Source organism: Paramacrobiotus metropolitanus, unplaced genomic scaffold, assembly GCF_019649055.1.
Source record: "Paramacrobiotus metropolitanus isolate TYO unplaced genomic scaffold, Prichtersi_v1.0 Parri_scaffold0000056, whole genome shotgun sequence".
NCBI classification, from domain to species: Eukaryota; Metazoa; Tardigrada; class Eutardigrada; order Parachela; family Macrobiotidae; genus Paramacrobiotus; species Paramacrobiotus metropolitanus.
Genome location: NW_026570276.1, coordinates 811,998 through 839,693, shown reverse-complemented (window position 1 = coordinate 839,693; position 27,696 = coordinate 811,998). Strand labels below are relative to the sequence as shown.

General features: G+C 43.9%; 6 protein-coding genes across 8 annotated transcripts in view; 4 read left to right on the top strand and 2 right to left on the bottom strand.

The window, feature by feature from the left end:
* The window catches only part of LOC129592795 (uncharacterized), a 61,475-nt gene extending 40,083 nt beyond the window's left edge, over nt 1–21,392 (top strand). The window contains exons 2-3 of the mRNA XM_055488917.1: nt 20,186–20,281; nt 20,915–21,392. Of these exons, the coding sequence (XP_055344892.1) occupies nt 20,206–20,281; nt 20,915–21,201 (363 nt within the window). The 5' untranslated portion in view covers nt 20,186–20,205 and the 3' untranslated portion in view covers nt 21,202–21,392. The remainder of the gene's footprint in view (nt 1–20,185; nt 20,282–20,914) is intronic.
* LOC129592791 (zinc finger protein ush-like) lies at nt 347–27,478 on the bottom strand. 3 transcript variants are annotated; one of them, XM_055488912.1, is made up of 3 exons: nt 27,474–27,478; nt 2,330–2,403; nt 347–1,349 (listed from the first exon to the last, which is right to left on the bottom strand). In XM_055488912.1, exon 3 carries the CDS (start codon nt 1,326–1,328, stop codon nt 609–611), a length of 720 nt encoding a protein of 239 aa, XP_055344887.1. In that variant the 5' UTR covers nt 1,329–1,349; nt 2,330–2,403; nt 27,474–27,478; the 3' UTR covers nt 347–608. The 3 variants fall into 3 exon arrangements, with proteins under 3 accessions (XP_055344887.1, XP_055344886.1, XP_055344888.1); XM_055488911.1 differs by lacking the exons at nt 2,330–2,403; nt 27,474–27,478 and adding an exon at nt 2,947–3,494; XM_055488913.1 differs by lacking the exons at nt 2,330–2,403; nt 27,474–27,478 and adding an exon at nt 1,437–1,537.
* Nucleotides 5,021–6,792, top strand: LOC129592792 (uncharacterized). The gene is made up of 3 exons (XM_055488914.1): nt 5,021–5,264; nt 5,424–5,603; nt 6,202–6,792. The coding sequence occupies exons 1-3, from the start codon at nt 5,144–5,146 to the stop codon at nt 6,552–6,554; spliced, it is 654 nt and encodes a 217-aa protein (XP_055344889.1). The 5' UTR covers nt 5,021–5,143; the 3' UTR covers nt 6,555–6,792.
* LOC129592793 (uncharacterized) lies at nt 13,905–15,762 on the top strand. Its single transcript, XM_055488915.1, has 3 exons — nt 13,905–14,211; nt 14,418–14,597; nt 15,311–15,762. The coding sequence occupies exons 1-3, from the start codon at nt 14,085–14,087 to the stop codon at nt 15,625–15,627; spliced, it is 624 nt and encodes a 207-aa protein (XP_055344890.1). The 5' UTR covers nt 13,905–14,084; the 3' UTR covers nt 15,628–15,762.
* Nucleotides 15,610–18,926, bottom strand: LOC129592790 (hypoxia-inducible factor 1-alpha inhibitor-like). Its single transcript, XM_055488910.1, has 6 exons — nt 18,228–18,926; nt 17,836–17,984; nt 16,632–16,884; nt 16,451–16,520; nt 16,262–16,369; nt 15,610–16,113 (listed from the first exon to the last, which is right to left on the bottom strand). The coding sequence occupies exons 1-6, from the start codon at nt 18,602–18,604 to the stop codon at nt 16,069–16,071; spliced, it is 1,002 nt and encodes a 333-aa protein (XP_055344885.1). The 5' UTR covers nt 18,605–18,926; the 3' UTR covers nt 15,610–16,068.
* On the top strand, nt 22,391–23,887 carry LOC129592794 (uncharacterized). The gene is made up of 2 exons (XM_055488916.1): nt 22,391–22,654; nt 23,193–23,887. Exons 1-2 carry the CDS (start codon nt 22,546–22,548, stop codon nt 23,633–23,635), a joined length of 552 nt encoding a protein of 183 aa, XP_055344891.1. The 5' UTR covers nt 22,391–22,545; the 3' UTR covers nt 23,636–23,887.
* Nucleotides 27,479–27,696: the final 218 nt, after the last annotated feature.

Genomic DNA, 27,696 nt, shown 5'->3' with positions numbered 1-27,696 from the left:
CGCAAACTTTCGATCATCGATTTGTCGTTTTAAGAATTTGTCGGGAAATATTTTGTCGACTAGCAAAGCCTCATCAGCAAGCTTTCGGTCAGCTAATCGTCGTTTTGCCTGAAGGCTGAAGTTAACAATTTAACGGCTTTTGGTTCTGTTGTTAGATCATAAGAAGTTAACAATTTTACTTCGTTGTTTTTTTGTAATGCAAAACATTTGAAAATATAGCCTGTGTGACCTATGTGAGGTATGGCGAAACGCAACCGTGTGTAGAGTGTAGACTGTAGTTCGCAACCTGAGTATGCAACTGCCATCGCTGCCGTTGCAATAAAATTATTCACTTTATTCGCCGCATTTGTACACCTTAAAGGCTTAAACGAATTCGTTGTCTGAGTTTCACGCATACGGAAACGGAAACAGAAATAACTGTAGTGAAATAATAGTAGGACTGCTGTTGCATTGACCGAAAAAATCTCCATTCTTTACATAATATTATTTTGAAACCGGATGACATTATACACAGGGTTCTCTAGCTGCATTTCAGGGAACATTACCTGCAAATACAGATACCATTAGATGCCGCTAAAAGTAGAACTGTTGATCCATCTGTCCACTTCCTATGCTTTAAAGGTTTCACTAATAGTGGGCGCCGGCGCTGCAGCTTTTGCTATTGGCAGTGGCTCGTCACCGGGTTGCTTCCGTACCGTACAGTAGAACTTCCGGTGCGCCAGAAAGGTGGACAAATACTTGAAGTAGATATCACAATACTTGCAGTACTTGCGCTTCTCCGGCACCGCGGCGATCGTAGTCTGCGCCACTAATTTCGGTCGTTTCGCACTGACAATCACCGACTGCCGGTGCGCCCGCGGCCGCCCGCCCTCGCGCGGCGTCGGGACGTTCTTTGCCTCTTTGAAATGGTACTTGGTGACGTGCGAGCGCAGCCCGCGAGGGGTGTTGGCGCGGAATGCGCAGAACGAACAAAAGTGCCCGCTTAAAACGGGAGACTTTGTTTCGGCCGGCGCCGATTGGCTGGCCGTCGTACTGGTGGGCGTGACCGAGCGTTCTGTCACTGGTTCAGACTTGACACTGGGTGTTTCTGTGGTGGAGGGCGTGGTCAAGGTGTCGGTGGTGGGTTTGGTGGCGCAGTAGAACTGCAGATGGGCGTGAAGTGTTTTTAGTGAGGAGAAACCGATGCCGCAGGTTAAACAGGGATGCCGGCGGTGTTTGTCGCGCGTCAGGAGCTGGACGATTTCGCTGGATGTCGAGGAGATGCTGGGCGTGGAGTGGCGTTTTATGGAGAGATCTAACGGGAGATCATCGCTGTCTGCTGTGGTCATGATAACGATGAACGGGAACGCCTGGAATTAATCCACAATAAATAACAAAAAGAAATCAAATATACCGGACTTTACAACTTTACGCTGAACACGGTATGATAGGCGTACATTCAGCAGTCATTTTTTTGTCAAGCACGATTACTTAAACACCGGCACATAATTTTGATAAAAATTTAGCGCTGTTTTACAATTTAGACAATTTAGTCCAGTGTTATATGTTTTTATTGAAGTTAACGTGATTAACGACAGCGGACTTCCTAAGCCAGTACACTACAATCAGTACGAGTAGCTAGCGTTTGTGTGACTGAGAATAATTGGGGCCTGCAAGATTCTTGTCGCGTCAAGCCGGTTGCGCCGTTATCGCGATGGAGCAAGGTAATAATAAATGCTGCGTGCGCATTCTATATGACCACTGATTATTATTATTATTCAAAGGCAAATATGAATCAGATAAAAATAAGCCAAATGAAATGGCCTTATCGCGCTCACATCTGCTATAGTTGAACAGACATACATACTCGCGCATATTACATGCTACCAAGTCACCATCCATTACTGTACTACGTGTACTTCGGCAAGCGGCATACATTAAACATGGCGCCAAGACTTCATTACCATTCAATACAGAGACCAAATAAAATTCTTTATAAACTAAATGAAATAATAAAATATCTGGTAAAGTTGGTTAAAAAACCAGCTTGAATCTTATTTTTACAATATCATTTCGCCGGAATGAAACTGTAAAAATACTGACTAACAGTAATTAGCTTCACTGAACGTAGAGGAGCCGTTTTTTTTTAATATTATGTGTTCGCAAACTTTGTATCCTTGACTGACCGTTTACAAAAAAGCCGGTGAAGGGAACAAATTAAACTTTTATTAGTGATTTTTAAGTTTTTTATGAGAAAACCGAAATAAACACGACAAAAAAATGGTGAAAGACTGATTCTACTGTATATGTTATAAGAAGGACGTGTCCGACGTGATTCATAGATCCTTACCTGCGATAAGACAACTACCGGCTCGTTTCGATATAGGTCGAGAAAAAATGCGCACACTAAAGAGAAAGTCTCGCGCCGAAAAACTTATTACGGCCAACAAACGTAGAAGCAACATATACAGCGCAGGTAAACATATGCCGCGATGATATTATATTTTCCACGACAAAACTTCCCAACCAAGGTTTTATTCACTGGCGTTTGATTGATAAGCTACGGATAAAGCGATAATAAAATCTCCGCGATAAATTCCTTATGCACACACATATATACATTGTACCGTTATTACCGGTATACCGGCTGACTGGAATGCCATTATACACAACATACACCTCTCTGATTCTAATCTACACCTTATCCTTATCAAATATCATGGCCAAATATGTATCACAGTATTACACACACACCGGTGTATATGTACGAACACGTAAAACACGTCAGCGTGGAACGGTTTTCAGCGAGCGCACGATGGACAAAAATACGCGATAATTATTTACCAGTTATCAGTCTATCAGTAACAACCTAGGTCGGACTTCCGGTTCGGCAGACGGGCGCAATATACGCGATAGGAATTGATTCGATCGGGAAAAATTACTGTAGTAATCAATAAATCCACTTACCATATAATCATCCAACGCTATTCCGATTCTTTCAAAATTAATCCTGTGTTTGTCTTAAATTAACGCTGGTCAACTTTACAAGTAATAAAAGCGAAACGTTCCAAATGAAAACGTGCTACAACATGTTGCGGAATCTGAGTCAAAAACACAGACGTTTTTGGTGTGTCTGTGGGTTATGATCTCAACGGTTGAAAGAAGAACATGCTTCAGCTCCGGTTGAGTCAAAAATGCCGGCAAACAACAACGGCTTACACAGACATATACACACATCAGTAAAGAAAAACCCGGCACCGGCCAGCGCCTCGATGTCTGCATGCGTGTTGTTCATCTCGGCTACTGATCATTTTCACTGCACCAAGTTTTGTCATTGCTCGAGTTGGCGCGCTCGCGGCTGATAAAGATCTGAGGAAAATGCGCTTATGATCTTTTGCCGGCAGTCGTGTCTATAAAAGCGAACGGATTAATGAGGAGAAAGAAGCTGAGGCCTCTTATCTCCGCGCCAGCAGAGCGCATACGGCCGCGCATTAAATGGATCTTTTTAACGGGGGCTTTTTAACTATCCTGCTGCTGCTGCTTCTGCGGCTGACGATAGCCAAGATCGATGCGCGCGGCCGGCGTATATTTTTATCCGGCTTAGAAACTATTGTATATATGAGTTTGGGGATTGGCTGCTTGTCTGTGTGTGTTATGCGTATGAGCAATGGAGTCTGATAACGATCAGCGAGATAAGGAGCGCGATAGGGTAATATCGCCTGTAACGTGTTATCGGCCGATGCATGAGAGAGAGACTGCTACTGGAGATCGTTGACTGATACTGACCAACCTACAAAACACACAAGTCTGACAATCACCACATCCAGTCACCCTTAACAGCGTGGTGGCGCCGATGCGTTAACAGTGGCGGCGTTTGCATGATACTGCAGGGTTGTGAACAAAATGTAAAATGCACGGTCATTATTGTTCGTGGTTGTTCATGAAAATTCTCGATAGATTGTTACCGGAAGCAAGTGTACTAACCAGCTTTGTCGTAAAATTCTGATGTAAAATCTATTACAGCATAATAATTTTTATTTTGTGCTGTCAAACTCTGCAAGATATGATCGGAAAATATCAACTTTCTGGGACATAAACCATGTTTTCGTTATCTGGCTTGTTGGTACTCTGTAGTTCATAACTTCATACTTTTTACGATAGTCAATTTCAGAACGTCATCCGAAATCGGAAAAGCGTCCAGGCTTAGAAAAAGGAAACGCAGAAACTTTGAAAAATAACATTCCTTTTAGTAGAAGGCTAGAAGACATCCATTCCTTGACCTCTTCAGTCCAATGACAATATTTGCCGGCAAAAGTACGCAGTGTATGCGCTTCTAACGATATTCTTATTTGCTTTTACTAGGATATCAAGGTTATCCCTTTATTGGTAAGAAAGCGGCAGGGCTGTGGCTTTCTGGTTTCCCTCTAAAAGGACTCAAGCATCCGGAAGCGGTGTGTAACTGTTACAGCTTAACCATTTCCAACCTAGACCGTCATTATACAACTGTACGGCGCTGTTGGTAGTTAGTATCGGCCAGATTCAGAATTCAGAATATGACATAATGGACGTAATTCTTTTGCACTTGAGTTTTGATCAGTTTAATTATTTAACTGCGGACCAACTGGCTGATTTCCCCGTTTTTACAACAGTTTTTCGTACGGTAGTAAATCTATGTTTATATGTATCGAAATTAAGAAACACAGCAAATGTGCCAGGCGTAATTAAGCATAAGCGAATTAAAGCGATTGATAAAAATAACATGGCGCCACAACCACACATGAAATATCATGCGCTACACATGACAATCGAGGCTTGCAAAAAAAAGCTTTTACCGGAAGTTAATTAAAATTCATCTTTTCTCCCGGCAGCAAAACTGTGGTTTTTGCCATCATTCCATTGCAAAATTTTATGGCCTCCTGGCCGCCATCGGCGCCGGTAACGCCGGTCGTACTGCGGTAAAGGTTTTCAAGCGTAACAATAAGACTGTAATACTGTTTGTCAACAGATCGTTAGTACAGCGCTTTTAAGTGTCGCACTGCAGTTCACGGAACGGCCCAAAATTAAATATCATATTTCTAACAGTCTTCCGATGACAATATTTTATTAATATTTTGTAAGCGCACGGAGTAATGCTGGAACTGTGATTATTCCCACCGAACCATGAATGGATAGATTGGATTATTTTTTTCTCGGCTTAACACTGCTCGCATTTAGCGGGGATTTTCCACGTAATTATGCTCAGAAATACCGACCGCACGAGCGAGATGACCAGTCACATGCAAAACGTAAGAATACGTATGTAATGGTTAGTGAGGTTAATCTATTAATTTCCCAGATTTTCCAATTATTTCGAGTTTTCATTGGGTATGCTAAATAAGCGGTTATTTATGCAACATTTGTGATGGGTCTGTTTTGGCGATCCATCTTCGCTCTTGTTGATATAGATGTGCGACCATCTCGAGATGATGATCAGCGACATAATTTTGCACCAGGTCGCAGTTTTAATCGGCCGGAATATGCAGTGGCCAATCAGCAACCTGGTCGTAACTTGTACCGGCGCCGAGGGGCCTTGTCAGCATCAAAGCAGGCACAGGACGACGCTGTGAATCAGCTGAAAAGCTCCGGTATGTCGCTCTGCTAGTTATTTGTTTGTTCTTTGCATATTGGTACAACTGCCGTACGACGGCAACTTCTAAGCGGCCCCTAGTGGAGTGGGTTAATCCAACCGTACCACGATAGAACGAGGTTCGATGGTCCGTCGGTGATGTTAGATTGCTAGTGAACTTAGTGAATTGCTCAAAAATCAGTTATGCAACTAGGTACAAACATGTCAACCAATGCCGGCGGGATCTTCAAAGGATACACACCTTTTTAATCAGCTGAAAAGTCCTTTAAGAAGAACAAGGGCAACAGCAAGAGCTAGAATGGTTACAGAACATTACAACCTTCTCAAAAGTCTAGAACAACCACGTTAGAACTGGTCGTTTCGTCCAAGTGCTCACTCGAATGTTTCGGTTGAACTAGCACCAATGCATTCACCATCCGCGAAACCTGCGGCGTTTACCCACATAACGTTTAAAACCCAAAATTTAGCCCAAAGTAAAAGTCGGTATGCTATGCTACGCTAAAATACCTGCAATGAATCAACCCCTCATTAGTCCGTAACATATATAATATTGTACAGTAAGTAACATTTGAACAAACTCTATGTTTGACATACAGGTTCTCGCAGAATGGCAAATAGGGAAGAGATCATCGCCACCACCGCTCAACCGCCCAGTCGGCCCACTAACATTGTCAGCGGTGATCTGCGTCCGGATCAGCATCTCCCTGGCAACGCCCTGTTCTTCCCCTCCGGCCAAGGTTTTTTGAGTATTTTAGTTCAGAGAAAAAAGCCGGTACTTGGCGCATCTTTAGCGTTCCAGCGCAATCAGCGCCTCGGTTCGGATGAGGTGGCGGCTAACGTTTTTTCCCGCCCACTGTGGACGGTTCCTCGTAATAACACTGGTGTCGTTAATTTAACGAAATCCAGTCCACAGACTGCTACTTCGCTCCTGGCGCTCTTCGGCTGGTAGGCGGCATTAGAAACGGGGATTCAGCTACCGGATATTATGTTGTGCCTCGCGGTGTAGATCTTGATGCTGCCGGGTTTCGGTTTTGTTGACCAGAAATTGTATAATAAACGTTTTCTCCGTTCTGTACAGATCTGTAGTGAGAAACTGTAGTGAGAAATGCGCTTTTTCGCGCACAGTCGCTGCAGACTTCTCTATAGAGGAGAAAGCAGTTGTAACTTGTAACCGTCACTATAATTGTAGTGGGTAATTGGGTGCAAGGCTACTATAAGCCATGAAGATAACATAAAGAGTTTGCAAACTTATGTAATGTGTTTCCAACTAAGGCTACCCATTTAATACTGCTTTTCAAAAAAAATGGCGAACAGGTGGAACTGAACCGGTTGATCAAAAAGCCGATAGCAAGATAATAATTATTACAAAGGCGGGCTGTAATTCATGTATTTGGTTCTTGCCTACTTACTTTGGTTCTTGTTCTTAATTTGGCTGGTTCTGTTCTTAATTTGGTTCTTAGTCTTCCTACCTACTTGAAGTTACTGTTACTTACAATACGTACCAGATACTGTATTTGTACGCACGACATAACATACATGTGTTTAACGTATTTTCAATGGCTTGCACAGACAAACAAAAGGCTTAAACGGAACCTGAAACTATGATTACTCAATATACATTCATTCTCCCAGCAACAAAACTGCTTCTTTATGTATTCATTTCTATGTTTTTTTAACTTCCTGGCCGCCTGCAGCAACGCTCGCGACACCGGTAGCTCAGCATACAGGATAATGAAGCATACTAACAGCGGTATTTTTATTAACCGAGCAGTTAATTCCAGTAATTCCAGATGTCTCATTGTCTGTTGCATAAAGTGGGTTTCGGACGAACCTGCTTGATCAAGCGTCGTACCTGCTGAACTCTCCAAATCCAGTTAAACAGATTATTCAACCAGTGCACTGAATACTGCAAAAAATTTGTTTAGTACAACAATTATGAATGGATGGACTGGATTACTTTTTTCTGTGTTCACTGTTGTTCGTGTTTAAAGAACAGTTAGCGAGCTAAGTGTAGTTAAATTTGTGGCAAATTCCCTGTATGCTTTGTTACGTGTGGCCCGGCCCACTTTCTTTGTCGGCGCTGGAAATGTGATCCAGTTGCCGCCGACTTTGCAGACGGCCTGCTCCAGTTTTACATTTTGTCCCGATCAGTCGTGCTGACTTATTAGTTTTCTACAAGAGCGCTCATTTCTCTGATGTTTCTTTATACCGTGAAGTGAGTTGCAATTTTTCTGATAACAATTTCCTTACGGACTGTAAATCATGCCTCCAGCCACGAGAAGTGGAAAAACCGCTAAGAAATCACGGCGAGCTGTCGGAAGACCTCCCGGGAAGGCGCCACCGAAAAATCGCTTGAAAAGCGTTGTCGTTTGTCCCACGCCAATCACAGCTACCGCTCATGAAACTTCCAGCGAAGTACAGCTGTTGGAGCCAACTCTACAGTCCATTATGCAGGGACAGCAAAGACAACAGCTGCAGATAGACTCGCTGATTTCGATCATGAAAACTCAGCCGTAGAATGCCGCCCGGCCGCTATCGCCTTCTTCCAACTTGCAGATCCAGCTTGGTGACGACGTCGGTAGAATCGTGCACCAGGTGGACTCTGTAAGCAAGTCAAACGAAGGAAAAAGGAAAAGAAATCGCAAACGAGGTAAGAGAAGCGATTCTTCTTCCTCTGAAGAGGAGAGCGATAGCGATAACTCACCAGCGCGCAGCTCAGCACCCCAGCACACTGGCGACCGCCCTGACGTGTTTGCCCGTTTGGGACCGCCGGCACCACGGCCGTCAGGCAATGAGCTTTCATCTCACGAACTCCCGTCTATTCCTGACAAGAAGCTACGCAAAAAGTTGCTGGATCTTACTGAATATGTGGATTTCGATCGCACCGCTGCTAAGTGCAAAGCTGTTTAAGTATTTGGACATTACTGCATCGTACGCTGAGCGTGAAGTGCCCATCGCCAACTGGCTGGAATATGACAGGCAGTTTCGTGCCTTTATGACCAGCCACCCGCGGGAGTACGACTTGTGGGCACACCAGCATGAGGATACATATATTGATTGCATACAGAATCCGCTGCGGAATGTAATGGAGGACGCAGTCAGCCGCCGTAACAGCGATCGGAAAAAAGATGATAAGTGTCGGAATTGTGGCGTTGCGGGACATTTCATCAGCAGCTGCCCGCTGCCGCGAAAGGGACAGCCGGGTCACGGGCAGCCCTTTCGGACCGCACCCGCCACAGACGGGGAAATCTGTCGGAACTTCAACTTTGGGGGCTGCACTACGCCATGTAAAGCCCGACGGATACACTCCTGCTCAAAGTGCGGTGAGCCAAACCATCGCGCCCTCAACTGCACAAAAGCCGAAACCTGAAGCGACAGTGCCGGCGAAAGCGACTTCTCCACTGCGCGCCACCGCTTTTGCCGGACTGCTTGCGACATACCCTGAAGCGTCAGTCGTGTCGTTCATAACAGACACACTAGCGCACGGCGCGGACATATTCCATGACGGTCCTCAGAAATGCCGATATACGCCAAATGCAGCAACAACAAAAATTCACCACAAAGCCGTGACAGAGTACATCGAGAAAGAAGTAGCAAAAGGCCACAGCATCGGGCCGTTTGCGTCACCACCGCTTGCAGATTTCGTAGTAAACTCGCTCGGGGCTCGGCTGAAGAAAGATGGTACAGTCCGAGTAATTATGGACTTATCCTAACCGACTGGTGACGGTGTAAACGATGTCATTGACGGTGAACGGCTACCACTGGACTACTGCTCCATTGACGATGCAGTTGCAGTTGTGACAAGTCTCGGTCGGGGCGCCCTTATGGCGAAAATGGATATAAAATCTGCTTTTCGCCTGATCCCGGTACGTCGTGACTTTTGGAATCTGCTCGGATACCGGTGGGATGGTAAGTACTATTTTAACGTAGTACTCCCATTTGGTTTACGGTCATCGCCATACATGTTCGAGCAATTCGCAAAAGCAGTTGACTGGGCTGTACGCAACAGAAGTGGACTGACGTCAATGCTGCACTATGTAGACGACTATTTCTTTGCGGGGAAGCCTGGCAGTACACAGTGCAGTGATTTCATGCGCACCATGTCTGAAATATGCCGTGAGCTCGGGGTCCCTTTGGCGGAAGACAAAACCGAAGGACCCGCGACTCAGTTGATATTCTTGGGCATTCTCATTGACAGCGTGAGACAAACTCTCAGCCTCTCAGCTGGTAAGCAAGCAGAAATACAAGCTGCTCTTGACGAGTGGAGTGTGCAACGTTTCTGCTCACGCACACAGCTCCAGAGCTTACTGGGAGTCCTGCAGTTTGCATCCAAATGCGTCCCTGTTAGTCGTCTTTTCACGCGTCGGATGATTTCTTTGTTAACCGAGCACCGAAAAGACAGCTTGATTCCCTTGAACGCTGATTTTCATAAAGATCTGGACTGGTGAAGGGAATTTTTGCCAGCTTGGAACGGCACTGCCCCGTTCTTACAGCCAGACTGGACGCGGTCGGACGTGCTTCACCTTTATACGGACGCCTCCGCAACTCATGGTCTCGGCGCCTTTTTCCACGGTGCATGGTTTCAGAAGCGCTGGCCGCCGTGGGTGGTTGAACTAAAACCGTGCATTGAATATCTGGAAATGGTGCCGATATTGCTTTCTGTTATTGTTTGGGGGGAAAAGCTGGCCGGCAGGAAAGTTATCTTCCACTGCGACAATGAAGGTGCAACACATGCAAACCTGAGATCCACAAATCGCGGTGTGCTGGACCTTATGCGGCGTCTAGTTAAAGCAGCAGCAACCGCCGGCATGACGCTGACACTAAAACACATAGCTGGTGTTAACAATGAACTAGCTGATGCGTTGTCTCGTTTCCAGCAAAGCCGCTTTCGACGACTGGCACCACAAGCGGAGCTGCTCCCGGTGGACTGCCCCGACATATTTCCGGATCTCAAGGCGGCGTACTGCAATCCTCAAGGTTGAATGAGCTGCTGCAAGCTCACATTGCGGACACCACCAGATCGACCTACAATGCAGCATTCTGCCAATTCCAGCAGTTTTGTGAAAAGAGATCGCTGGCCAGCCTGCCTGCGACACCGACCACTGTTGCCGAATTCGTCGCCAAGCTTTACTCCGACGGCAAATGCTTCCGCACCGCTACCGTTTACCTAGCTGGCATAAACCGTCATCGGGAAGCCAACGTAGTGTACCACACGGACAATGATACGGTGCAAAGAGCATTGGAAGGATATCGCCGCTTAGGGGCTCCGCAGAAGGATCGACGTCTCCCCGTGACGTTGAACCACATGCGATATTTAAAGGACACTCTGCGGACGATCGGAATGTCAGACTACGAACAATCCCTCTACTGGATAACATTTACCTTTTTATTCTTCGGCTTCTTCCGCATCAGCGAAGTGACAGCCCCCGGCACTCGCCGCTTCGATGTTCGTCGAACGCTGACATGGAGCGACATAGTGGACGACGGTCACCACCTCACCGTCCATCTCAGGATAACGAAAACGGACCAGACTGGCGTGGTAGTAGCGTAGCGCTGGCGGCGACCGGACGCTCGGTCTGTCCCGTGCAGGCATACCGTAACTACCGTGCTCGGGTATCCGAACCTGTGAACGAGCTGCCGCTGTTGCAGCGCGAAGATGGGAAATTCGTCACGAGAGCCGATGTCGAGAGATGTCTCCGCCGTCTCCTCAAGGGCCACCCGGACAGAGAGCGGATCACCACGCACAGCTTCAGAATTGGTGCGGCCACCACGGCTGCAGCCAACAATGTTCCGGATCGCACGATTCAAGAGGCCGGACGCTGGCGCAGTAAGTGCTTTACCCGATATATTCGCCGCTCCGGGCCACCCGTCGCTGTAAACCCCTACCAGATTGTTTGGGGGCAGTCGGGCGGATGTGGGGATACCGGAAACTCGAACCGGTGAGGTCATCACCTGCACCTTCGATTTCATGTATGCCGCCGCTCCGTCGACCTGCTCTACCCGCAAACGCCCAATTACCTTCGTCACGCACTCCGATAGAATTTCCACAAGAATTTAAGGGATGTTTTCATGTGCTCATGTTCAGAAAAACCGGCTGCAATCGCGACACGAACAGCCACACCCAAAACGTGAGTACGAATATGTTCTATAATGAGCTGCACCAGCCTAACGGCTTATGAATTTGGGTGGCTTACAAAACTGACAACGTACAGTGTAATCTATCGCAGGCCTAATTCAATGAACATCAGTTTGTTCTGTGACTTTGTGTAGTTCTGATTTTAAAGATGAAAGCGTCTTTTCAATTATACAAGGTTACTAATTTACCATACAGCAAAAACATGATTTTTCTGAACTTCTGATCCGCGAAACGTCTCCCTTGGTAAATTCAGCGTTTTTCCCATTTTTCTACGTATCTTCTGTGTACTGCTTTCAATCCATCGGTCGTGATCTTTGTCAGAGATTTCGGGCAGTTTATTAAAATCCCTTGGCTCTTTTCGGTAGATGTCCGACCCTCCCGGGATGACGACCAGCGGCCATTTTGTCGCTGGTCGTTGCACCCGGTCACAGTTATAGTCCTGATTATGCCGCGGCCAGTCATCAACCGGGGCATAATCTCTACCGACGCAGAGGAGCTTTGTCAGCGTCCAGGCAAACTCAAGACGACGCTGTGAACCAACTGAAAAGCTCCGGTATGTCCATGTTATTCCTAATTCTTTTCTTAGCACGCTCAAAGGCTTGGTAAAACTGATCGGCAGTACGGTGGACCACTGGATGCTCCCTCGGCTACTTTATGCAAACAATCGGAGTCCCCATTGTCCGCAAAGCAAAAATTGTGTACAGTGTACGTCTACGCATATACGCATACCCTCTCACCTAGCTGCACTTCAATGCCAGATACGAGTATATAAACCGGTCTTTAACTGAACTGAGCGTTTGCATGTCATACATGGTAGAAAGATCGCTGAAAATCGGCAAAATTTGACAATGCTATTGCATAAACTTTTAAGATAAAATGTCTAAGTCACGATTTCTTTTGTCGTTTGATAAGAAGGCTGTAAACGGTGGAAGCACAGCTGTACAAATTCTATGTTGTTCGACGTGCGGGTTCCCGTAACACGGTAATCACACTGGAAACCTACGAAGTCACTATAGCCCCGCCCAGCCGGCCCACGAACCTCGTGAACATGAATCCGCGCGCTGATCAACCTCTGCACGGCTACGTCCTGTTTTTCCCCTCGGGCGGGGGCACTCTGGTCTCTGAGCATTCTGGTCCGCCGACCGAAAAAGCCGGGGATGACATTGCAAGCGGATACGCCCATCAGCGACGAACCAGGCGCTTCGCTGTCTTTCCAGCGCAAGCAGCGTCTCAATGCGGATGACATGATGACGAAGTCCGTTTTCTCCCGGCCGCTGTGGACGGTCCCTCGGAATAATACGAATGTCGTCAACTTAACGATATCCAGCCCACAAACCGCCGCGTCACTCCTGGCGCTCTTCGGCTGGTAGACGAAATAAGCGAGGCACGAGAAAATACTACTGCATCGTGTGGATTATCATGCAGCAGCGACCAACGCAGGTATGGCAAAACGATGCTATGCATACAGTACCTGTGGCTGTGCCGGAATGTACATGATATCGTTCGGGATAACATGGGCCAATCGTACGCGATATAATTACCGAAACGAAAATAATATTATGTCAAAAAGGGCGATTCAAATGTGAACCTGATACTATCACAACGTCTTTTTATGTAATGATATTCTACATGAAGCTATAACATCGTTCGAGTTATTTGTTTATTCGCTCAGTTTCCTGCTGGCTATTAAAACCCGTACAGCTCGGAACGACTTTTAATTTTTATTATATAACGCCAGGCAAGAATACGTATGATTTTGCTAGCCCACACACAGGGAAGACGCAAAAGGTTATCCCAAGATAAGATAACATTAACTTTAAAACTAGCCTTAAAAAATCCGCTGCCAAGCAGCGAATAGACGCGGTTCAAAATTCTAAACAAAAATCCGTCTGGTTGCGTTAACAGGTTTGTTTATAATTTTATTGGACAGTTATTACATACTCATTGGCCATTGCATAACTAATGGTACGTGGGTTGTTCAAAGTCTGCATTGATCAACAAAAAACCTTATACAAAATTTGGAAGTAAATAATTAGTATTCATCTATTCTGCCTGGAGCAAACTCTGTTTTTTTCCATCATTCCATTTCGATACATTTTTACTTCCTGACCGCCGATTGCGCATGAAACACAGTCTCTCTGTATACACGACGAAGAATGCGCGGTAGTAGTGCATTATACTTGCCAACAAACCATTTAGTCCAATCTTTTTTAGATACCAGCTGAATTTAGTGGATTGAGATAAACCAGCTTAAGCACAAGATTAGCATTAAATGAACCCTGATGAAATAAACTAGCTAGTGCCCTAAATAATTATCAAAATTCCCAACCAGAGCGTCCATCCATGGATGGATTGAAATATGTTTCGTTGTTTTTGATGTTGTTCTTAAATGGCGGGAGCTTTTCAATTCTGCTTGTTCATGGGCAAAAAATTCGGCCACACCCGCGAGATGACCAGTCGCACCCAAAACGTGAGTATCTGTGAAGTCACTATAGCCGATCCTAAAGAGGACTGTCCCAGTCTGAATCTCACAATTTCTTGGATTTACGACCTGGAATTAAATCGCGTCGCAGTTTTCACAGCGTTTTTGTGCTACAGTGTATCAATAACCTAGATAGGTTTCTGGTGGGTTTTTGCTGATAAAATTCAGCCTAACTACAATAATTTTTTTGATAGGTGTACAACTTTCCCGCGATGATGACCACCGATATCATTTTGCACCGGGTCGCAGTTATAGCCGACCGGATTACGCTGTTGCCAGTCTTGAACCGGGTCACAACTTATACCGGCGCCGAGGGGCCCTCTCAGCATCCAAGCCAATGCCGGATGGCGCCATGAATCGTTTGGGAATCTCCGGTATGCTTGTCCGATTGTGCGTATGCATTGTGCCATACAATCATATCGTAGCAAAAAGGCGTCGTCGTACAGATGTTGGTAGCAAGAACAACAGCAACGCTTTGGTACAACACGTACATTTACGTAATATCCCTTCTGCAGTTCTGATCAGTCGACGATTAGGATATACAAGGTTGTAAAGCTGGCTGCAATCGCTTATCGCATGTAGATGGCCTGTACTTGAGAAGGTTGGAGCATAATACTACGAGCGGTGACATAGAGAGCTCGATGTATACAACCATGCAACGACAGATCTTCTTCGTCGCGTACCTGAAAAGCGGCAGACCAGCTATTAAAGGGTCGCAGACCAGGTCGGCGACGGCAAGGGACAGCAGTGAAAATGGCTCTAACTTGACTCGTTGTCACAAATGATTAACCTGTTCGATGTAGAAAACCTTGTGCGTTTTGGCATGCTGATTTTGTGGATTTGAGTCCGAGTTGTATGATTATACGGGTGTTCGAGTTTAGTATGCGACTGCAACCGTGACATCAGCCCAATATACTGCGTAGTGGCGCAAGGTGGCTGCCGATACTAGAAGACTGACCACTTCGCACGGGGCTTAGCAAACTCCCTGCTCTGTTAATTTACGATCTTGACGGTTACGCTGATACATTAAACGCTCTAGGTCACTGCTCAAACTATGTGCTTAAGCAGTATGTTATTCGGCCAACAGGTTCCCGTAAAATCAAGGAAAAAGTCAGTGCCACAACACAGGCCTCCAGCGGCACTGGCGGTCCCGGCCGCGGCGGCGACAACACCCTCGCTATCGACCCACGTCCCAGCCAATCTCTGCGCGGCAACTCCTTATTCTTCCCTTCGGGCCGTGGCACTCTGAGTATTCTCGTCCGGCGGCCGAAACCGCTGGTGCCAGATCGGCCAGTGTTTTTCCGGCCTTTTTGGACGGTCCCACGGAACAATACGGGAATCATCAATCTAACAAAATCCAGTCCACAAACCGCCACCTCACTCCTAGCGCTTTTCGGCTGGTAGTCGGCTATGTATGCCCGGAAGGAGAAATGATATTACGGTCTACTGTAAGATGTAGAGTTACCATTAGAGCCCTAGGTTGTAATTTCTGCACGGATTCGATATTAATCCTTATTACTTACTCCCCAGTCAGTAAAATCTGCCTGAAAGTCTGTTCGACTTTCTTTATTAAAAAGTCGTTTTTTTGTGCACAAGAGAAAAAAAGTTATGTATTATTTCATCTGATCTGTTTAGACACAAAATTCAGCTAGAACGGTTCCATCAATAACCGCAAGCGTTTTGGCGGTATCACCTGCAACAGCGCTCCATCTTCTTTAGCGTTAAAAGAATTACATCTGCCCACACAAGCGATGCCGTTCCTCGACAAAGCGCCATTGGATGGGTTGAGCAGTCTCTTAGTCTGCTTCCGTCAGGTTAATTTGAGAATCAGCTCGTAATCGAAAATTAATCGAAGCGGCCCAAGGTGAGGGCTTTCAGAAGATCACCAACCTGCGTGATTGACATTGCTATAGGCTGTACAGATACATTTTGTTACCACAAAGTAATAACTTCACCGATCCTTAACGCTAAATTGCTTAGAATTAGCACAACAATAAAAAACATCAGAACAGTATTATGACATTCCAATGGCACTTACATCGTGGGGCTTATTCACGATCTGGGTCAACATCTTCTCGGTGTTGCGCATAATCTCCACTTTATGGGCGGCTGATAATGGAAAGCGCACTTTCTTACCTGACCCGTACTGGAAATAAGACAACGCTTTTACTGGAACCCAAATTGTAATTATAGCATGTGAAAAACGGTTAACCTTTTACTGGCTCACTTTATATGCAAAGGTTACGCTCATCGTCAAACCGGTCTGCTTTTCGCCCACGAAATCAAGCCGGTACCACCTAAAAAATCATAAATAAAAATAAGAAACGCTTATGATTTTGCCAATTTTGTCTTAGCTGTTAGCTGTGAAACGGAAACCGTGGTGACACTGTGTGTGTATACGTACATACCAGAATGCCGGAATGAACAGGATATCATTCGGGCCCAAGGTTGCCTGCTCGGCGTAGGCGCGCCGGAAATTGGGGTATTTGATCAGGTCCGGGTGGGCGAAATCCACCTGACTGTAGCGATCGTAGGGATGATAGATCGGGTAGGGATAAAGCGTGGAATAATTGTCCGGACTGAAGAGTGTCACGCGAACACTGCCGCTGATCACCGCCAGCAGCATGTGGTGCTCTTCGAATTTTGCCTGCGTGCAGCTTCCTAAATATAACACAAACCCGTTAGTTAAGAAATAATTAACAAGAAAATCGAAGTTCTAAATCGTAGCAAGATCCCTCTATGCGTTTAAGTCTTGGCCTGCACAGCTTCAGTCTTGGCCTGCACAGCTTCAGTCTTGGCCTGCACAGCTATCAGTCTTGGCCTGCACAGCTACCGAACGGCCAATAAATTTAGAACTTTTCTGTACCCCTTTTCTCGCTATTTTCCCACTGTTTTTTCCTTGCCAAAGTATGAGTTTTTTTACTTGAACGCGGCGCTCTTAATTAGAGCTTGCCCATGAGGTAATGGAGATTCATTATGGAAGCATATCTTCTGCATCTTCCTTTTTTTCCTGCAATTTGTGGAGCAGGCTGCTATATATACGACGCCTCGCTGTTGGAATAACGGTCGACCGTTGGATATATGGCCCACCATAAAGCAGAAGCATCTGGAAGTTTTCCCTACTTTGGACGTTAACAACATCCGGTAAGCCAAGACTCCTGGATTTGGCATCATCCAGAAATTACACGCAGCATCGTTTTCCACCTTTGCGTTTTGCACACGACGCGGTGCCTCCATCCATGTTGCCGTGTGCCTCACATCGAGAAGGAGGGCCTCATTCCATCAAAGACTGTGCACTGCCATTCGCCATCGGCATTCGGAGGGCGGAGTTGTCCAATCAGCTTTTGCTACTTCATTCTTTTTAGGCCCCTTTGTGATGTGCATGGTTCTTTTGCGGCGCCAAAATGTTGCCTTGTTGTCAATTACGTAGCACTTTGTTTGATTATTTTCGTGAAATTGTGAACTACATGTATTGACGATCTTGAATTGTACCAACCACAGGACAATAAAGGCTGAGACACAGCCCGTTAAAAACACGGTAATAAGTATAGCATGCGTCACAGGTAATAAGGTTTAAAAGTTAATAAAGATTCACTAACAGCACCACCTTACCTTCAGTGCCGATTACGAGGTTGACTTGAATCAGATTGCCCCATACGCAGAAACTCCGTACGCTGTTTAGGAAGGGCCAATCAAAGTTCCGCATATCCGCTTGAATGTTGGCGCCGTATTCTTCGCGCAGCGGTTCATCCAGCAGTATTCTGTAAATTATCTAAGATTACCATTATTCGAACTTCCGAACCAGCAAGAGCTAGAATTGTTTTTTAACGTATTCCGTAAGAGCGCATTGTGTACCGCCGGATATCCGTTTAACGAATAAACTTGCGCTTTTACCGAACAATTTTAACATGAAAGTTTTGATCAATTATACAGAATAAAATACTAGGAAAAAGGCAAAAGATGAACGGCATCATCGAACGTTTAGTAACGCCGCTGCGGCTTACCGCTCCTTAATAAGCCGGCTTCCGAGTAAGATTTCCCGGGCTTCGGCAAAATTCAGGAAAATCTTCCTCGTACACGGGCGGAATTTCGCCGGTCGGTGGAGATTGGGGATTTTAGTCTCATCGGCTAACTGAGCGCAGTCGCCATGCGACAGATTTAGCGAGAAGAGCACTTTGCGGTGGATATTGGCGGACAGATAGCCCAGCGACCATTTGGAGGCGGAGTTCAGTAATGCCGCATGCTGCAGCACCACCGGGATTTCATTGCGGATATTCTGCATCCAGACAAAATCCGCATTCTGACACCGGAAGACTTCCTCCGACGTTTCCAGCGCGTTGAAACTCTGCAGGGATAATCCGTCCACAGTATCAATGCTCATTTTTAGATATACCTCCCAAAACTGGAAAAAATAATGTAATTAATCTGATGATAAATTTCAGGAAAACTCAGATTAACTCAGATAAACGCAAGTTCTTAATGAAAGTGGTAGTGCATCAAAATATTTAGTGAGGCATATCCTCTGCACAGCAGTAAATGCTCGACTGGGATATTTTCATCCGGATACGAGCGTTGTTAATACAGATCGCAATAATCAGCACTTTTCCTTCATTTACTCTGACATTTCGCAATTCAAATGCCAGTCAGTCATACACTGCTAATTAAATATTGATGTAATACGCCGGTACATGTGTACACTTCTGTACACATACGGCTTTGTACGTGTGCAGCAGAACCCGGTAATTTTTCTCCTCTCATTTTATAAATAGACCACTTAAATATTTAACCACTTTTCACGCAGCTCAACATTCCACTGTAAATTCCATAAACGTAATGCGATTTTTTGTCATTTACACTCGATGCCGTTTAATTGAAGCTCTTTTTGCATGCGCCGCAACATCGTACTGTAATTTAACGTGCTGATGATCAACTGTAAATATAGCCTGTAATGCGTGGCGTGGTATATTAAAATATAATTACGGTGAATTACCCACACTATAAGGTCTTGTGATGCATCCGATTTATTGAATTAATTCACATTATAATTCAATTTCAAGCTACTTGTGCATTAATGTTTTTAAATTTAATTGCGTATTCACGTTGCTTTTATGTATTGTGCATTTTAACACGCGCATTTGGTGGCTGGTATGAGTACTTAGGCGTCTGTACATATAGGTATCTGTACATGTGCACATTGTGCAGACATGTATTTATTTGTACATACAACATACTTGAATGTACGTGATTTTATTAGATTGCGCAAACTAATATTTTTTTAATTTTTTGTTGACTGAGCTTGTTGAAAGTGCGCAAAGAATTGCTGAAGTACTGTATGGTGGAATTAATTCTTTTCTCTTAACTATAAATGTGCCGGTATAATTTATTATTCCGTGTGCACGGGACATTATTGACATAAAGGTAGAAAACGTTTTTCGTTTGTCCATCGGCCACGACAAAGGATTTTAGTTTTCCGGTTGATTAGCAATTAAGATGAGTATTTTTTACACGATGCATGTGACAAAAACCATGTACATGTACTGTAATATTAATCATTCTAGTTTGATTAACACCGGCAGCTTTTATTTCGACAGTGTAACGTATCGAGATTAGCCAATAAATATTCATGGTTCCTGTTATTGAGTTGTCAGTTAAACGACGGTGAGAGTACGTGGCATCAACAAACAATCTACCGTTAGAATGTACCGGTTAATTAAAAACCATTATGTGATCGGTAGATGACTGGAAATGTATGGGATGCGAATTCCCGACGAGTGGCAGCGGCACAAAGGATGAATAGAAAAAATTATGCAGTATCTCCGCCGGCTATTTGCAGCCAGTCAGCACCTCTACACATCCGATGGATGGAGGGTATTTTAATGGATAAAATTCAATGTGTTTTGCTTTTCATGCGCATCACCAAAACAGACAGCGACGCGATCGTTATTTTTGTTAATGCCGATTGATTTACGTGGCACAACGAAAATGAACGGGATAACGCTATTATTTGCTGCTTTATTAGTGGGATGTTGCCTGATATCCGCGATTAACGCTAAGCAAGGTACGTTATACAGTAAAGCAACATCGATAAAAACTATAAAATAGCAAACTGAGGGAATTTTGGTAATGTTTTTTTAAAAAATAATTTAGTAAAATCTCAATAGTTCCTTGCTGTATGGCTTCCTCATCGTGACCTTGATAAAAAATGCCAAATTAATATTTTCGACCTACGCGTACACGCAGATTGCACCTACATCTGCTTGTTTATTTCCAGTAATATCCGTCGCTGTTTATGCGACGGTAAAAGTTGTACCAAGGTGGATAGGGTGGACTGGTGATGTGACTAAACGTGGCAAAATTCAGTACTTTTTTTGCCGTCAATGTATCGTAGGATATGCAATTTAGCTCATACATTTGTGTATTGTAAAAAATCTTGCTAATGTAATTCTGGACACTAAAATGCTCATGTCAAATTACTGTATAATCCCACATCTGTGATAACCTCCGAATGGATTTTTACCCAAACTGCATAATATTGCTTTGACTGTTTGCTTTGACTTCATGGAAGACAATCAGCTTCCATGTATCTTTTTCGGCAAATTGAATCTTTTTAAATTTTCACAGTCGTTTTATGTAAATTAAATTGATTTTGTTTCTTCTTTTTCTGAACTTGTGATTTGGATTTGACTTATAGCTGTCGACTGCATGCAAGCCCAGTCCCGTGCTCCCAAATCCTCTCTGTGGATCCCACAGTGCGACGCCCAGGGCGCCTACCAAATCACCCAGTGTAACCGCAAAAAGGAGTGCTGGTGCGTCAGCCCCAGCGGGCAGCGCCTGGGTCCCGTATGGGGCCGCTACAAAATGCCCCGTCTGACCGACGACCCGACATGGATGCCCACCGATAGCAAGGCACCGCGGCCCACCTGCGAGATGGTCAACGAGATGTGGGCCCGCCAGACGCCGCTGCTGCGCCAACGCTAAGAACCGGCGCGCGCTGCGGCTATGCCGTTTATGTACACCTGCATCGAACGTCAGACGACAATGACCGCGTTTCACTAATAAACCTTAACCTGATTTCCGTTTGTGGTGTTTGGCTTAAACTGATGATGTTTATCGGCCGATCGTCGGCACGGTTAATTAGACAGATTAAAGTGGAAAATCGGTGAATGAAATATTGAAACAATGCGAATGTAGCAAAGGTCACGTCATATATAAGTGTCCGTTTAAGCACTGCTCATATCATCGATAAACTGGTTGGTTCAATGATTATTGATTGGCAATAATCGAGTAAATCAACGTAAAAAAATTATTTTAACATTACGTATTTATTACGTTTTTCATAGTAAAATAACTGCTATAATTTATATGGAAATATTAGTTCCGTATTTAAAATTAACATAATTTAAAAATCAGTATTAGCACAAAAAATATTATAATAATTACATAATAAAAATATTATAATTATCCTAAAAATGTTATTATAAAAATAATATAATAAAAACTAGTATACGAAATTGAAATAATATAAGAAAATGATCTAATGCGTCGTTGATTTATTAAAAGAAAGTTTTTATTGGGGCTTTGCCTTTGATATAAAAATCGGCATTTACAAGCGCCAGCTTCCTTATTCAATAATAGCGCATCACTTCAGGTTTACGCTTTGATCTGTGGTTATTCAAAGCGTGCATTGACTGCTGGTGATCTAATTAGTATTAAGATTACCACAACGAACACGCGAATTATGTAGTTATTAACTCACAACTGACAAAAGACATTTCCGCAATCACGCCAAAATTGTCGCTTGCATATACATATGCAGAAATAACTTCCGTACGTTAATTTCCGTACACTGATCTGTGGTCGTGTCATGGCGTCGTAACTTGTTGCACTTTAATTACAATTCACCGCATAATCCGATTTGGCGGTCGTGTTAACAAACTATCCGCGGTATATTGGGCGTGTTGTATTGTTGTTATAGTTAATTACCGAATCGAATAAGAAGTTAGATTTCCCAAACAACAATATATGTACACCACGGTCAACAGAAAGGCACGGAGTTTTGTCGTGAAAGTCAAACACCGCCTCGGGATACAAACGAAGGTGAGAGTGATAAAAACACTCGCTACTATCCAATAAAAACCGCATATCATTACTGTGATTTACAGCGGAGCGTTGAGCGGCAATTTGATGTGACATTGAAGCCGGTTTTTCTTATGCAGAAAGTGAAAGTGGTCCAGTAAACTACATAGTAATTATTACAGGTGCAGTAGAACTACCTGTAGTTTCTCTTATTGTTAGAAAAGCACATTATCTATTCGGAAAAATATGGGGCGCCGTGTTATCGTTGCCTTCTTTTTTTGCGTTGCGGTTATTCAGGGAGAATTCCTGGAGAAGCCGTTATTTGAAACCCTCAACGATGGCCAAGCAGAGCCAGGTAATATAATCAGAAAGTACGATAGGTTATAACATTAATCGAAGATAGCATTTTGTATCTTCAATTCATATAATATTATTTACTGAAGCACGTATTCGTTCAGTTAGATATTTCAGTAGAGGTAGCTGTACTTTACTATCTACTTCTCTGCATTTGCACAAAATAATAAAAGCTGTTAATCATTTTTATTTACCAATTAGCGCTAAAATAAGCTGCAGAACTTAAAAAGTAGCCGCCTCGAAATTTACTGACTTTTTATGTGCGATATTTGTAGCTTTGTTTTTGGAAACAGTACCATCAAAAGCAGAAAACGTACTTAGGTTTCTGGCAACGAGGCGTTAAATAAAAATATGTCGTTTGTCAAGAATGTTTTTGGTTGAGAACGTCTTTCGTTTAATAACTCTTAAATAGCGTTAATATTTTGTTTTCTATTAGTATTCTGAAAGTCCCTAATAAATAGTAAATATATGTAGTAATACAATTAATAGCAGTTTGTTACACTAACAAAAAAAATTCGTTGTTGTTTTTCGTTGACAAGGTTTCGTCGATTGCGCCGGCCTCGTCGACCAGACCCCGCCCTCCGCGGTCTGGCAGCCGGCCTGCGATTGGTCCACCAATCGGCTCCTCCCCCTGCAGTCCACCAAGGACGGCCGGCATTTTTGCGTGGACACCATGAACGGCGAGACGGTCTTTGGACCTATCAGCGCCCGCCTCTCCTGCCGGTGTCCGCTGCGCGCCCACACCGCCCGCCTCTTGGACGCTAAGCCGGCGTACATTCCGCAGTGTAGCTGGAAGACCGGGGAGTACCTGCCCAAACAGTGTTCACGCAGCGGAAAATGCTGGTGTGTGGATGAAGAAGGCAATGCGTTGGGTCGGTTCTGGCAGACGCGCGGCGCCACCTATGCGGTCGACAGCAAGAGGGCGGGGCCCGGTGTCAGCTGTGCGACGTTGCGCAAGCAGGCCGCAGCGTCTGCACTGTAATGCACAACAGCGGCGGTTAATTACGGTGTCGGGATGAAACGAAAATTTTGTTGATTATTTGTACAGTATTAAACATGCATCAATGTATTTCTTCTACAAGACGACGACGAATTGGAAAAACCATGGAAATATGTACTTCTATTTACCGAATTAATATCGGACTAAATGAAAGCGCCGAATGCTGTTTTTACAGTAAATGTTTCCATACGCGGTGAACGAACAAAACGTTGTTACGTCCTAACCGTAACTCCGTAAGTAACTATACTGCCAGCTGTCAGTGTCTATAGAATGTTGGTTTAATATTGCACATTTCTAAGCACCGGCTTCGAAAAAGAACAGAAATAACGAAAGGGGTGATATTTTGAAAATCGGACCGGTTGTACAGGCTCGATGAATACTTTGCTTTTTTTCGCGTTCCGACCGCTTACAGAATACACTTTCACGTTCCGTCCACCCGATTGCATTAGTAGCCCCTGCAGTGAGCGGCTACGTGGTTATTTTAAGAGCTGACTGCACAGTTCGGTTTGTTTTTCCCCAGCACGTAAAATTTAATCCTTTAAGTCCAAAGTATCGCACTTCTATTTTTCGTTTTTCGCCAACTGCTTACAATGTTGCATTTTTATTCTTAGTGGTGTGAAATCTATGCTTGAAAACGCTATCTCTATTTTACGGTGATTAATTCTAGTAAATAAAACCAAGTAACAAATGGGTTATTATTAACTAAACCGGTGATTTTAATTGGTGATAATTCCTCGTTTTTATATAGCAAATTCCGATGGAGTCGCTGATCTCTAAACTTCTGTAACTTTGTTTTCTGTTAAATTTATTTGTTGTTCCTTGTTGCATTCGGTTCGAAAATAAACGTTTCTACTGGTTAAAAATTACCTGTATAATATTATAAACTATTTTTATATGGGCCCATGCGGGCAAACTGAAATGGTGGGTGGACGGAATGTGAAGGTGTATTCTGTGAGCGGTCGGAACGCGAGTAAAAGCGAAGTATAAATATTCACGCGATCCACAGCGTTGGCTGTTGTCGGTCGCACTAGCTGAGCGAAGCAAATGTTGGGAAAGAGCGCCGCCTCCACAGTGACTGGTCGTTGGCGTTTCGCAGCTAAGTCCAGCGTAAATTTTGTCTTCTACAGAATTTGTTTTTGCCGAATGAAATATCTCGCGCAACGGCAGCGCTAGAGAAACATAATATCAGCTCAAGACAGTGAGTAATACTTTAAATGCTTTGATACCTGGAGGACTGATTAAATCGCGAAATTGTCAAAGAGATCGACAGATCGACCAGTCTACCGGCTGCATAAGTAGTCTAATAATAATAATGTAGATACCGTTTCCAACTGGAATTTCGATGCTGATAAATTTGTAGTCGCGGCGAGGTTTGTCGGTAGCTTCGTCTGGGCATTTATTTTAATAAGCGCTTATGTTAAGGAAGGGAAGAACGCCAATTGTAGGCGACTTTATCCCAGCGTGCAGCACTCGTGGTCTCTCAAGCCTTTACCGTCAATTAACTTTGTAAAATGAGGCTATCGTCTTTTTTCGTTGTTACTACTGCGATTGCTGCTTCATTATCCAGTAAGTACATCATTAGAAAGCACAACAACCTATTCTAGTACCCGACGAAAACTATCTGTATCTGTACATGATACCAAATACTGTACGTGTGCATATGTACGTGATAACGGAAACTTCCGCTCTCGCGCTGTCCAAAGACTTTTCTGCATTTTTTTGGCCGTTCATAGTCAGATAATTTCCTGTATTGGGGAAAAAGTCGGTTGTGCGCGCAACATCCGGTTGGAAAGTTGTGGAAGTTAAGAAGGTTTCAGAATTTGAGGCATTTGTTGCCACTGGGCAAGGTTTTTCATCTTATCTGTATGTATGCGTTACCACGAGTTAGCCACCAGTTCCGCATCTCTCCGGAAACGCGCCTACTGTCAAACGCTGTGGTCTTTTATATTCCAAATATCTTTAATCTATTTATATATATATATATATATCTTTTTATTTATTTCTTTTTTTTTATCTTTTTATGTTAAACATGTTGTGCAAACGTATTTCTAATAATATACGAGTACAAGCTTGCCCCGCAATATCCTACGCTTGACTACTGTGCAAACTACAAACTGATGGGTTAAGCTATACTTTATACTACGGCGCGCCTCCCGAGCCGTAACCAGTTGGAAAAGCATTGCAAGTATGAATATGTGTTAAGCAGGCAAGAACGCTTTTCTCTTTGATGCTAGTGCTGGGCATTTATGCGCACTGGATGCGTCCCTGCTCTGTTTGCTGATTTAAATTAAATTTAAGAAAATTTAATTGTTTAATTTAATGTACCTTTTTGAGCCGCGGTCAGATTGGTCGATTTGCACCTTTTTGTATTGTACTTCAACATAACGTGAAGAATCACCGACTGGTTGACTTATAAATCCCACGATTCAGGTGCCGGTATTTACTCGTAATTTGGGCTGTCGTTAGAGAAAGTCTAAGCGCTGTTTAGGCAAAAATCGATGCGCGTCCGACCTACATCAGACTTCCGTCTTCCGTCTTTACTGTACAACAACGTATTGTACTGTATATTACACGAGTAGCGTCAGCCGTCACTACCCTCGTATCACAAGCGATTCCGTATTATCGATCGTGTCCTTTACAGTCCACATGTACAGATACTCTAGCATTCCTACACGCCGCCATTCGGAAATTCCACAGTTGCTGTTCGTGGTCCATCACACCTGCCGCCAACATACCGTCCTAAATTTGTACTACTTGCGATTGAATTCCTAATTCGCGTTTAATATTGCGTTTTGATTGCCGGATGCGTAATTCAAACTTCAAATAATCCATATAGCCATCAGTACTGCAGTTGTAAGTACCATTTTTACTTTATACATGTGAGTTGTATTAAGAAGGTTTGTTTTTATCGTATCGCTTTATTCATAATTTTGTATCTAAGCAGCCAACAGTTTCTGCTCCTTTCGCCCGCGAATGCCCGTATTTTTATTGCAGTCTATTCAAAAAATCTTCAACCCCGCCCGAAAGTTTACTAAGCAGGATGGCTGAAAATATGACTCTGTTGCTGAAGAATCTCAAGAAAACGATCAAACGCCCTGAGAAATGCAAGTAGATCTTCTTCATTTTCTGTAATCTAAGAAATATTAAAAATTTCCGTAAAAACGGACGTGTCCCTAACTTGTATTATAAATTTCTGCCTGTTTGCAGCTGATTATCGCAATGACGGTCCCGAGCAGGGGCATGTTGTTATTCGTGGTAAAATTTGTGCCATTTATCAGCAAATGTGTGCGCATTTGTTGCTATCCACGTTACGATTAATCCTGGAATGCTTTCCATTTGTGTGGGAAGCTTACATAAATTTAGCCACACATGAGAAACCACTGGGTCTTCTACATGACTGCGACAACAAAACACAAACCGTATGTATCTTGCAGTTACAAATTTACAATTACGCAAAATATCGTAATTTTCGACACTGAAGCCTCTTATACCGTATAACCTTCCCCTTAACATACAGTATTTCAAAAATCTTTAGTAACCTTCTCTGTATTAAAAACCTCCGACCATAAACGGCGTACAGCAGCAACTTATAACAATAAAAGTACTTCACAAATGCAAATGCTTTATAGGAAGTAGTGCAAATGCTTTGAAAATTTAAAAGTTTTGTTAAAATTACAAGCATCCACTACTGGTTAAGGCCACATACCTTTCCCCGAGTACCTTTGGAGATTTAGGAACCCACCGCTTTGGGTTCAAAAATTATGCAAACATCACAGCAGGAGTAACTAGTATTTGTTTGTCTGCAGCCACTACGATATCTACCGAAAAACGAGACGGACACGCCTACGAATGGCGCACGTCCGCCCGTTGGGATTGATTGGGTTCTTTATACATTACTTTTGGGTATAGTAATATGCTTCTGGGCGTTATCACTACTGAACTGGCGCATAGTAAAAAGACGTGAACGATGGCGTCCAGACGCAGAGAGCGCACTGTTGCCTGAGGTTATCGCATCTCTGGACACCGTCTCCGGGTCGGTGCTG

Bases quoted from the DNA above. Each gene is read 5' to 3' on its own strand.
- LOC129592792 (XM_055488914.1), top strand. From the start codon at position 5,144: ATGGATAGATTGGATTATTTTTTTCTCGGCTTAACACTGCTCGCATTT. The intron at 5,265-5,423 runs GTAAGAATACGT...TTGTTGATATAG, and splicing joins TGACCAGTCACATGCAAAAC to ATGTGCGACCATCTCGAGAT. The intron at 5,604-6,201 runs GTATGTCGCTCT...TTTGACATACAG, and splicing joins GAATCAGCTGAAAAGCTCCG to GTTCTCGCAGAATGGCAAAT.
- LOC129592793 (XM_055488915.1), top strand. From the start codon at position 14,085: ATGGATGGATTGAAATATGTTTCGTTGTTTTTGATGTTGTTCTTAAAT. The intron at 14,212-14,417 runs GTGAGTATCTGT...TTTTTTTGATAG, and splicing joins TGACCAGTCGCACCCAAAAC to GTGTACAACTTTCCCGCGAT. The intron at 14,598-15,310 runs GTATGCTTGTCC...TTCGGCCAACAG, and splicing joins GAATCGTTTGGGAATCTCCG to GTTCCCGTAAAATCAAGGAA.
- LOC129592790 (XM_055488910.1), bottom strand. From the start codon at position 18,604: ATGAGCATTGATACTGTGGACGGATTATCCCTGCAGAGTTTCAACGCG. The intron at 17,985-18,227 runs GTAAGCCGCAGC...GATAATTTACAG, and splicing joins AGCCGGCTTATTAAGGAGCG to AATACTGCTGGATGAACCGC. The intron at 16,521-16,631 runs GTATGTACGTAT...ATGATTTTTTAG, and splicing joins CTGTTCATTCCGGCATTCTG to GTGGTACCGGCTTGATTTCG.
- LOC129592794 (XM_055488916.1), top strand. From the start codon at position 22,546: ATGGGGCGCCGTGTTATCGTTGCCTTCTTTTTTTGCGTTGCGGTTATT. The intron at 22,655-23,192 runs GTAATATAATCA...TTCGTTGACAAG, and splicing joins CGATGGCCAAGCAGAGCCAG to GTTTCGTCGATTGCGCCGGC.